Source organism: Exophiala bonariae, assembly GCF_035927105.1.
Source record: "Exophiala bonariae strain CCFEE 5792 chromosome Unknown scaffold_1, whole genome shotgun sequence".
NCBI classification, from domain to species: domain Eukaryota; kingdom Fungi; phylum Ascomycota; class Eurotiomycetes; order Chaetothyriales; family Herpotrichiellaceae; genus Exophiala; species Exophiala bonariae.
In genome coordinates this window covers 2,958,088-2,969,293 of record NW_027042476.1, presented here as the reverse complement: position 1 = coordinate 2,969,293, position 11,206 = coordinate 2,958,088, and the positions used below count along the sequence as shown (strand labels likewise).

The following is an 11,206-nucleotide window of genomic DNA, read 5'->3' as shown; positions in this document are numbered from 1 at the left end:
CTATTCCGCTTTGTTCTGACAGTTCGTTTGTCGCACCTCCTAGGATCTGAAACCTCTCCTCTGCATCAGACATGGCAAATCCATCCGGTAGGATCAGGTTGAATTCGAATACAAGTATTGCCATGCCCGGCCTTTTCGTTGCTCTCCCTCAGCCACAATCTACCTAGGTACCTAGGCTTCTTATCGTAAACCAATAACCATCAGATCCTCAAACTTTTCTTTGTTGAGCCTTGCATCGACCCTCCCTCCCCATCATTCGCTGTCAAGGAACATCCCACTCGATCTACAATTCTGGGCCTTTTTTCGTCACCCGATCCGTCGATACTCACCTTTCAGTGGTACATGCTTTGTGTGACGTCTTACATTTCCCAACCCAGACTTGACTCCTTTTATCTATTTCGACATCTCCCCTCCAGGTCCCAGCCTGCCCGTCAAAGCATCAGCCACTCCAGCCTCACTGCATCACTACTGCATCATCATTTAAAGCTTCACAACAGATCCCCAGATTCTTCGACTTGTGGTGACCCACTGAATCGAATCTCCATCAAATCACTCTTTCGACAATACCGACTAAGCCCCAAGATACCGCGAAAAGGGAGATCGAAGACGACATCATATCCACATCATAAGCGAGCCAGCATTCGACATCCGTGCTCCATTCCATCATTCAAGATATATAAACTTTGGTTCATTATGCCAGAACTCACATCTCCCCCGAAGATGTTCCGCTTTCCAACCTTCCGCGACACACCTACCTGCCAGAACTGCTCAACCGCCAAAGCATCGTTACAGGAGATCCTGAGGAGAGATTCACAATCGTCGTCTTCGTCGGCTTCAAGGCGTGATATTTTGTACTCATCCGACAAGAAACCCAGAACCAGTTCCACTTCTACGTCTTCGACTTCGACTTCGTCCACGTCATCGCCGAACTCTCGGACGCCGAGTCCCAAAATCTCCTCCAGATCATCGGGATCAAGCTCGAGTTCGAGTTCAAAGGACGCGAGACACAAGCAGAATACTCTAGCCCGAGGTTACAACTACTCGAGTCCACGGTGATTGTCAATTCTTTGACGTTCTTCTTTGTTCAAGAACGATCTCTTGCTATCGTCCAAGTCGATTCGATTGTGGTCAGGAACATACCCAACTCCTGGGTTTCAGTCCACCATACCATCGAAAATCTCCCGCCCGTTTTTTCAAGCCACCACCATCAAGCGTGTTATCAGCAGCAGGCTGACCACCACCTCCACCACCCGACTATTCTCACAGAAAAACTCCACCATCAAAATGCCCAGCTCCAAAGGCGAGCCCACAGATCCCGAACTCCGCGAGAAGATCAAAGAGGAAGTCAAGAACGAGGAGAAAGGTACGTTGTCTCGTCGCATCGCTTGAGACTCGTCTAGACATCCCACGTACTCAGAGGAATTATACTAATTCTGTTATCTTGTGAAAAATAGGAGGCGGCAAAGGATCCTGGTCGGCGTGGAAAGCTGGTGAACTCGCCCGTCGCTACGAGGCCCAAGGCGGCGATTACAAGGACACCGGCGACAATAAGAACAAGGCGCAGAAGGGGGCGCCTGAGAAGAAGAAATGAAGAATGAGAAAACGTGAGATGACGTGGGGACCAATGAATTTGGTGCTTCTCTTGTTGCCGTGAGGCCGGTCCACTAGATTGAGATATACGGTCACGAATTCAAAGTCTCGAAGTTGGTGTCGAACGCCAACTTGGTTGCAATCAGAAGGCTTTGCAGGTTCAAGTCTCTGTTCTACTACTGTACATGACTACGCTATAGTATTAATATTAATATGATGATGATGGTGATAATACTTACGCACACATTCCACCTGCACTCCCACTCCCACTCCCGTCCCAATCAACTTCCTTTATTTAGTACTCGCGCAGCGCAACGTGCAGCGCAAACCTCACACGCTCGGTCATCCACTCACCAGGTTCTAGGGAGTGAGCAATCCGAGTTTAGAGATGGTCCGTCAACTACTCTTTCAGTTGTCGTTTCTTCCACGGCACAGTATTTCTGGACCTGTTATATCGAGCATTGACGTCCATTCCGTGGTGGATATTTGTATTCAGTATCCTGCATCGGCGCGGATGGAGAGAGATAGATATTGGTGTCCCAGGTATTTTTCCTCCACCGCAAGTGAGAATACAGGGTCAACCCACCACGCACACAGGAGAGCACAGGAGAACTATTGAATCGATACATACGAGGACAAGAGTTCCTGGTGGACCCCCCCTTGGGCCGGTATCTTACATGTTCGCCGGGCGAATCGATGACTCAAGGTTCCCATTGTTGAAATAACAGAACAGAGTATATATAGGCCGACAAGGCCCGGTCTCTGTCTACCCTACCTAGGTACCTACGTATCCAAGCTGCGGTTATGTACTGGTAGCGGCGGGGTCTTTAAGCCCGCATCACGTCGGGTAGTCTTTCTTGACCGGACAGAAATCCATGATGTGAAAGATAAAAGGGTGCGTGTAGTAGATGCTGTAGTCCTTTGCCACAAGCAAGACTACTTGATGGGCTTTCTCCCGTTTCTTCTTCTTCTTTCGAAAAGAAGTGCAGGTCAGAAGGCTCTACCCCTTTCAGCCCTGATCCCACCATTGCCCTCCATGTATTTTAATCAGGTCCAGCACGTTCAATATCCAGCTACAGCCACAGCATCTAACCACCTACGACAGCTTGGCCTCGACTTTCTTCTCGACGTCCTTGGCGGCAGACACGACGTCTTGCTCCATGCTCTTGAGAGCACCCTCGGTGCCCTTGATGGATTGCTGGTACAACAAGATACGGGTGACTTGTGTTGTTCCGACGAGGAACAGACAGAAATTCACGGCGGCGAGACTGTACATCCCAACGAAGAACGCGTGGGATTTGGTTAGTCATTTGTTTCTCATATATGTATATCATTGCGTCTAGGAGGATGGACGGGTGATGTTGGAGAAAGGGACATACAGCATGTTCTGGGGCTTGATGATGAAGCACCATCTAGTCCAAATGGAGCCAGTGGCCATGAGCGCGAGGTTCTGTGTCAGGGAGAGCTTCTCAGCCGGGCGAAGGAAGTCGGAGGCGCCGGCGATGACAACACCCCATTTCATTACTGGTGCCCTGGATTTCAACCCATATTAGCTTCTTCATCTCCATTCCACACCCTTTCCTCCCCCGGAGCATTTTTGTGAGAGAACATCAAAGTAAATCCTTACCAGAAATGCACCGTCTTAATGCCCACTTCACTGGTCCATAATCTTTGGAAAAGGCTTTGTTGGGGAGGAACCACGGTCTCGGCGGCAGGATTGGACGCAGTGCCTTGGTATCTTCGGAAGATGGGGTTGCGCGATCGGAAAGTGAAGCCAGTACCGGTGGACGATTGTCGTGATGCTTGTTGCGCTGAGCGCAGACCGAATCGTGCGGACATTTTGGTATGAGAGGATTGTTGGGTATTTAATTAGGTTGGCGTGCACGAGCTTGAAGAGAATCAAGGTCGGCGAAGACAAGGAAAGGAAAGAGAGTGGAGTGGAGAGTATCACCTCTTGTGGTCAGATGGGATGGCTTCGGTATGGGAAGTGAATATCTCGATTGTGAGTAATAATGAGTGACCTTGAGGTTTGGGATGGGGTTGAGGAGTTGCTCCAGCGTTCACAGAGTCCGCAGTACAGTTCCAGTTACGCGGCTAAACATTTCCTTCCTCAACCTAATCTCCGGCCGACTCTCATAGCTCCTTGAGGGGGATATATCTCGCTAACTTATCCAGAGTAAAGCAGCGATATTAAAATCCCAATCCAGCTCCAGACGTTCTGCATCCCAACTGCAACTCGAAGTCGGGTGCATTCTCGACGACGGTAATGCTCTGTCCTGCCCTCGCAACTCAATAGATCTTCCCCAGCCAACATGGCAACCAAGTATGCCTTCACCAAAGGCCTCCGAGAGGTGCGCTTTCATCTCTGCAGCTCCGGTCAAGCCAGTGAAGCAGCAAGGTAGACACCTCCTTCGACCCTCTCCCGTTTGCTCCAATCTGCACTCTTGGAATCGTGCCTGACCGATCCCTACACAGATCGTTCCTCAAGCGAGCTTACCCCACAATGAAACATCACAATCCCAACACTCCCATATTAATACGCGAAGCAACGGGTGTAGAACCCAAGATCTGGGCGAGATATGGTAGGTCTCCAATATGCGAAGCGCGATCCAACGAAAAGGGCGGTGCTGATCAATAACGACACAGGATTTGGAAGGGAGAAATCAGAGTCTCTAGCAGGTGAGATACACAAGCATTGATTGAGACATGCCGGCCAGAAAAACTGATGAGGATTCACAGGACTATCGGACAAAGAAATCGAGGATAAGGTGACTACCCTCGTCAAGAGCGAATAAGTACATCAACAACACGCAAATGGCTTCAGTTCAGCAACCGGAGCTAGGGGCTGTACAAAGCAGGTGAAAGAGCAGAAATAGGTCGTGGCTACACTACGACAATCTTACATGCATCATGTTCTTGCAGAGCATTGGGGCAAACCAGCGATAAAAACTTTTGTACATATGGTGTGCATCATTACCTACGAGGTAGAGGAAGAAGAAAGACTCAAAGACTCCAACACCTCCCTTGTTTAAAACTGCTCACCCTGCCGCCGCCTGGATCTCCCCGAATCGATACTGCGCCCAAGCCATTGGGCCCTCCACAAAGGTAAACAACTGCTTCCCGTGATCGGCACCAGCAGCCCCAACGGCAACATGAGCAGGCAGGAGATGTTCGAAAGTCGGGTGCGCAAGCCTCGCATCCTTCCGTGCCAGCAACTCAACCATCAACTCATCCCTGTGCGACCCCGGCGCCGTCTCCGCGGCATCCTTCAACGCCTGGTCGAAATCCACGGCGTAGGCCGGCGGGTTCGCGGCGAGCCCTCGCCCGCCCATCATCATGAAGTGCCGTAGATTATGGATCGACATGCCAGAACACAGAATCAAGACATTCTCCTCGCGCAGCTTCTGCACCGCCCTCCCCAGCTTAATGTGCGCGTCCGCGTCCGTGTCGTCGTCGAACAGACTGACCTGCACGATCGGCACGGTGACGGGGTTCTGCTTGGGGTCGAACATGACCTTGAAGGGGACGAACGCGCCGTGATCGAGCCCTCTTTCTTCCTCCTGTGTCTTGATCCCGTTCGAGTTCAGCAGCGCCATGATCTTCCGCGCCAGCTCCGGAGACCCCTTGTTCGGGAATTTCTCCGCGTAGTAGTGTCGCGGGAACCCGTAGAAGTCGTACAGTAGCGGCTCTTGTTCCGACACGTTCACTTCGATCGTGTTGGGCCGTTGCGCCTGCCAGTGTGCGCTGAACACCACGATCGCCGCCGGTCGTACTTTTTGCGTGATTTCCCGCCCGATCGCTTGCAGTTCGGGCCATACTGGGTGCTTGTCATCGTACATGGTTGTTGGGCCCTGTGGAGAGGAGAGAAGAGATGAAATGGTTAGTGTCAACTTCCAGATTCGGGATTAAAGAGGCGGCAGGATGTGTGGTACTCACACCATGAGAGACGAAATAGACGGGTGTTCTTGTCGCCATGCTTCCGGAGGTGTTGATCTTGGACTCGCTCGTCAGGGTCGAAGTTGAGAGGGTGTTTATGGCTGATGCGCCCCAATAGTTCCCGAAAAGAGATTTGAGAGGGTTTAGCATGCGATTGCGAGGGAGGTTCGCCACAATGGATTCGACTTCTTGACTCGTCGGAGACGAATGATGAAACAGTGTTGATGCGAGTAGGATGCTGAGTACCAGGATTCCCACAGCGAACTTGAATGCGATGGCCGTGGTTCCTATTCTTCGACTACTAGAGCTGGGTTCTCGATTTCGATGCCACTGCACCACTGATGGCATGCCACTCACTTGCGCGAGTCTGTCGAAAGAAGATATACAGTCCGAGACAATAAATATGTCTTGGGTGATGATAAAGACCAGCGTCCACGTACTATCGGATGAGTTCTTCTTTTCCTCTTTATACGATCTCCTTACGAGTTAATGGCAACAACTAAGCCTTTTGGCTTGATTTCTAACACCCGGCCGAGTGAACGATCGTCGAATGGTCTACCGGCAGTTAGATGGCAATACTCGGAGTTTGCAAGGCACCTGCAATGGATTCGAAACCCATGCATGCTTTGCTTCAGCACCAATTGCTTCAGGTCTCATTGGCTCTGATGTGGCGTGCTGGGGCACGAAGATGGGGAAATGTTAGCTAAGCCAGACGTCTCACGCGGAATTGCCGCCGCGGCGAGTTCAGCCTTGCATTGCCAATCATCCCCTCTTTTCTCAGCCTCGCCACACCGGATTCTCAATACCTAGCACGGGTATCGGATGATCTATTCCTCGAGACTCAGGCTGCCCAGAAACGATTCGATCCTTTCAGTTTTCCACTCCTGCTCCGGCCCTCTGCAAATCTCGCGGATCTTTGCCTCATCATCTTTACTGCCATCGCCTGAAAGAATGCCTAGATCGATAGGCGCCTCATCTTCCTGTGCTCTGTACTCTCGTCTTTTAGCCATTCTGTCTTTTTGCCACGCATTGGTTTTAAGTTCAAGCGCCTGTTTTCGCGCCTTCAGTTGTGTTATGGCTCGTTGAGCTGTTGCTTTTTGACCATTTGCGGACAGTAATCCAATTATCTTCTCCGCATTTTGGATTGAATTAGAACTAAGCCATGCTCCTGGCGGCCCTTCTGGTGGGAAGTGAATACCCTTTCTCAGCTCGTCCTCGAACTTCAGTATGGCTGCCCAGAGTGGGGACCACGACTCTTCTGGTCGGAATAGTGTCTGTACAGAGCCATCGACATCTGGCCCAGATTTATGTGTCTCGTCAGCGCCGTGCTCCAGAAGGAGTTCCACCATCGTCTTGTGTCCACACATCGCCGCGTAGTACAAGGCCGTACCTAGGAAGGGATGTCTATAGTTGATGAGTGCTGGGTCGGCGTAAGTTGCTAGACACAAATTGAGGATCTTAGGCGTGATCTGTGCAATCTGTGTGAACTGAGGACTTCCAGCGAGGAGGTGGAGAATGGATAGCTTATTGCCGGGGTCGATGTGGAAAGCAGGCCGCTGACTTGGACCGCCGTCTCTTTGGCCAAAGATGAATTTTAGTGATTCGAGTGTACGCATTGTATGTTGGGACAACACTTCGACAAGAACACCAACGGCCTTTGTTTCTTCGGTTCCGGTAAGAGCATTGGGCGAGAGCGGGTAGATCGCATCGATGTTGGCGCCGTTTTCCAATAGTGCTCCAGCGACTTCGAAGTTCTGACACATGATTGCCATTGCGAGTGGCGGTCGAGTCCGTGGATCCGTGCTTTCAACAGGAACTCCAGCTCGTATGAGTGCATCGGCGATCACTCGCCCAGGTCGCGACTGTTGTGGCCGCATGGCGGCAACATGAAGCATGGATATTCCACCTGTGGGTGTCATAATGGTCACGTTCATATCAACCCGATATCGCACTAGAATCCAAAACATCTCTTCATGATTTCTTTCCACAGCCTTTTGCAACGGTCGGAAATCCTGAGTGCCATTTGAACTGTAGCCGAGCTCTAGAAGGATTTCGACGACATCTAAGTTGCCAAGCGCGACTTCTGTGAACAATACCCGACTTTGCTGTTTTTGTACTTCATCGCCTGAAATCCCGCGGAATGGTCGATCGCGAGTGTGTAGGAGCACAAGAGTATCTCGCATGTTGCGCTTGTAGTTCATTCCACAACGAACCAGGCGACTCTGTAATGAGACCGAATCAAACTCGGTAACTTTGTTTCCATGTGCAAGATCAAGCATTGACCACTCATCAAGAAGCTTCAGTCTCGGGGTTCCGCTCGGACCATCGATGTGCTTAATTAGCTCTGCCAGAATATGAGGTAGAGTTAAGACAGCAGCAAGCTCGAATGGCGAAGATACATCGATCAATTTGGAAAAGTCTTGCATACCTTCATACTCGCCTGGATGTTTACTCGCGCTCTTAGCAAGCGGATTTGCACCAAGTTTCAGGAGAACCTTAACAGCATCGAGGTTGTTCATCAAAACGGCTCGACCCAATGGTGTTGTGCGGATCTCAAAGTTATGCTCCCAATCGGCTCGGATTCCACGAACGTCGTGACGCATCCCGCCAGACCGCAGCTCGATATCAGCTCCCGCCCTCACTAATCTCGAGGCGATTTTTTCCATTTCGTTGGGTAGAAAACTGCATAACCAATGCAATGGTCCCTCTTGTGAAAAGCGGTACCCGTTAGGATCTGCACCATGCTCGAGTAAGAGGATTGCGCTATCTGACTGGCCGCCTTCACAGGCGCAAACGAGAGGTGACTCGTCAACATGTTGATTAGGAATATTGATATCGCAATCATATTTTGTGACCAAGTGTCGCAGAGTGTCAGTTGCACCTGTCGCGGCCGCCATATGTAACAAACCATGGCCACGTTGGTTGATGTAGATTCGATCAAAGGTAGTCTGTTCCTTGTCTCTGCCTTGTTGGGACGAGGATATCTGGTCCACAGAAGCAGAGCATCTGAGACAGGAATTATAGTCACTTCCAACACATGTACGAATGGCCTCATCTACTTCTGTCGTGTTGTTCAAGTTGACCGTGTTCCATGGTCTGGTCAGATACTTGGAAAAATAGTAGCCCATCCCAACAGCCCCCATCTGACACTGAAGAATGTTGCGGAACTGTTGGAATGCATTCCACCATTGTTGACGTTCTGGGCCACTGCTTATGTTCATTAGCTCAAGCATATCTAGAAGGGCAGTTCGGTGGCCACGAATGACAGATAGATTTAGAAGACCTCGTAAGCGATCCGGTGGAATGTTTGCTGGAACACCAAGCGCACGGGAGACGCGCCAAACCCATGCTTGGGCGAAGTAGTCCTGATCTTCATGGCTGTCATCATCCGAGGACGCTTTCAGAAGCCATGCAACTGCCTCATCTGGGTTGAAGTTTGTGCCGAATTCCAGGAGATAGCATTGAAAAACATAAAAGGCTGCTACTGTCTTCGGCATTTCCAGGAGGCCACCAGAGATCTGGGTAGTAGTGCCAGCAACAGCCTTCATTTCATCCAGCATTTGCCGCTGCTGCTCCCAAGTCAGAATGTTCTTTAAGCTCGCAGGTTCGAACATGAACTCTTCAGGGTTTGGTTCGTCCAGTCGAGGTCGAAAGCCTGGTCTGAGAGATGAATTGTTAGTACAAACCCGCGCGCTTTCATGAAAAGAACTTATCGTTACAAATTATCCTGCAGATCTGCATCATTTCCATAACGTCCCAGCATAAACTGAAGGCTATCTCTAGAGATACCATGGCGCCCCTTCCACGAGTTAGCGCCCACTAAATACAGAATATGCAACGCAGGATCAGGCTATCTTACCGGTGCTGCTCGAGCCTCTGTGGCCTGGCGCTCTTCATTTTTCTTGTGGACGAATTCCATGAAGTTGGGAATATGACCTGGGCTATCAAGCTGTCAATGAATGAGCACTGGGAATGGGTTGTCTCCATACACGATGCCCCTCAATGCTGCCTGTGCCTTTACCAATTCACGATTTTCAGGTTTGAGCTGCACGGTATGAAGTACGGTGTAAACCATCATGTCCAAACAAGCTTGCGAAAGTCCCCGGCTTTTGGCATAGTCGTAGATGTCGATAACCGCGATATTTGTTAATTCTTCAGATGCTTTGTGAGCATTCAAGGCACGTCTGTCCTGGTCTGAAGCAGTTTGCGCAGCGCCTGGGAGCGACACAAAGCCCTCACCATCCAAGAATGCCCTCCAGACTAGAAGGCCGAAGGAGTAAACATCTGTGAGCATCAGTCCATTTCTGGTCAAAGCCTGATCATTTGTGACTTCAGGAGCTTGAAAAGGCCAAGTCCAGGTTTCCTTTTTTCTGACCTCGCCCCCCACCAGATCCATGACTGTACCACCAAAGTCGGCCAATTTGGCAGTGTATGCAATGCCGTCAATAGGCTTCTTGCTCGGGAATATCAGTACATTTTCATGTTTCATGTCTCCATGAACGATACCGCTTGCATGTAGCGCAGATAATGCTCGCCCAACATCGTAGCAGAGCTTTTGCTTTACAGGAAAAGACAATGGTTCAGAGGATGTTTGAAGAGTCTTGAAGGTGCCGAGTGACGCATATTCCATAATCAATACAGGATATGTGGAGTCTGCAATTGGCGAGAGACCCCATTGGATGCCAAGTAGCCGAACCAAGTTTGGGTGATACCGAATGGGCTCGTGAAGTAGCGCTCGGAGTTCGAACAAGATATCTTTCCAGTCAGTGTGTGGTCTAGCATTGGCATTAGAGGAAGGTATTAAACTGGCCACGTTACATTAGTCTCACCTCGAGGTTCCATCTGAAGACTTGACGTCGGGAATAATCTCTTTCAGGGCAACTTCGAGAGGCGGCTCTTTCGGGTTTCGCACCCATTTAGCATGCCTCACCATGAATGTCTTCCCTTGGCCCAGAATTTTCCCAGTAGCCTTGACATCAGAAGAATCATCCAAGACTAGCGAAGAAAACGAGCGTAATTTGCTCTCAAGCCGCGCGACGTGACAAACGAATGATGCAAACGAGCCCCGTGAGGTGGGCGCTGGAGATGACACAGAGTCCTTTGCTGCGGGAAGGGAAGCATCATTGACTGTGCCATAGCTTGATGTCGCAAAAGATTTTACCCATTCAAATTCGTCCATCGCAAACGGTCCCTAAGGAGTAGTGCTTTGCTGAAGGCAATTATCTTTGGCAAAGATTACAGAGGGCAACGAAGGATATTGGCCCTTCTCCTCCTCGTCAGGCTGGAAGAATTATGCCAAGGCCCATGATGTTGGACAACATCAAGCTAACATTCAGCTCAAGATCGAGGCTGAGATTTCGCGTGGCGGGCGCCCAGAGTGGTAGATTAGTGGGGGTTGAGTGACTCGGATCCAAGGAGAATCAGACCACATGATATGCCCCGCACCACTAAATAACGTTGAAGTAGCGAGACCGTCCATAGAGAAGTTCATCTGCTCGATATTGAGATGTGCCAACTCGATATACAGGCCACTGCTAACCAAGGTTTGCCACACCAGGCGATCCTAGGTTGATGGCCAATGAGACTAACTGCCGAGTGACAGGTGTGAAGCAATGCATTCAGGATCAGTCAGCCTTGGTTCAAAAGCTTGACTAACTGGGGATCTTCCGGAGTAGAGCCC

The 11,206-nt window shown here is 50.3% G+C and overlaps 5 protein-coding genes across 5 annotated transcripts; 2 read left to right on the top strand and 3 right to left on the bottom strand.

Annotated features, from left to right (window-relative positions):
* Positions 1-1,284: 1,284 nt before the first annotated feature.
* On the top strand, positions 1,285-1,591 carry LTR84_001038 (uncharacterized protein; the record flags this gene model as incomplete). The annotated part of the gene is made up of 2 exons (XM_064844665.1): positions 1,285-1,363; positions 1,455-1,591. The coding sequence occupies 2 exons, from the start codon at positions 1,285-1,287 to the stop codon at positions 1,589-1,591; spliced, it is 216 nt and encodes a 71-aa protein (XP_064712525.1).
* Positions 1,592-2,686: 1,095 nt separating this feature from the next.
* Positions 2,687-3,429, bottom strand: LTR84_001037 (uncharacterized protein; the record flags this gene model as incomplete). Its single annotated transcript, XM_064844664.1, has 3 exons — positions 2,687-2,858; positions 2,970-3,122; positions 3,218-3,429. 3 exons carry the CDS (start codon positions 3,427-3,429, stop codon positions 2,687-2,689), a joined length of 537 nt encoding a protein of 178 aa, XP_064712524.1.
* Positions 3,430-3,902: 473 nt separating this feature from the next.
* LTR84_001036 (uncharacterized protein) lies at positions 3,903-4,385 on the top strand (the record flags this gene model as incomplete). Its single annotated transcript, XM_064844663.1, has 4 exons — positions 3,903-3,988; positions 4,066-4,172; positions 4,237-4,269; positions 4,330-4,385. 4 exons carry the CDS (start codon positions 3,903-3,905, stop codon positions 4,383-4,385), a joined length of 282 nt encoding a protein of 93 aa, XP_064712523.1.
* Positions 4,386-4,628: 243 nt separating this feature from the next.
* LTR84_001035 (uncharacterized protein) lies at positions 4,629-5,676 on the bottom strand (the record flags this gene model as incomplete). Its single annotated transcript, XM_064844662.1, has 2 exons — positions 4,629-5,441; positions 5,527-5,676. The coding sequence occupies 2 exons, from the start codon at positions 5,674-5,676 to the stop codon at positions 4,629-4,631; spliced, it is 963 nt and encodes a 320-aa protein (XP_064712522.1).
* Positions 5,677-6,353: 677 nt separating this feature from the next.
* LTR84_001034 (uncharacterized protein) lies at positions 6,354-10,705 on the bottom strand (the record flags this gene model as incomplete). The annotated part of the gene is made up of 5 exons (XM_064844661.1): positions 6,354-9,186; positions 9,246-9,325; positions 9,386-9,467; positions 9,516-10,301; positions 10,356-10,705. The coding sequence occupies 5 exons, from the start codon at positions 10,703-10,705 to the stop codon at positions 6,354-6,356; spliced, it is 4,131 nt and encodes a 1,376-aa protein (XP_064712521.1).
* Between the last annotated feature and the right edge of the window lie 501 nt (positions 10,706-11,206).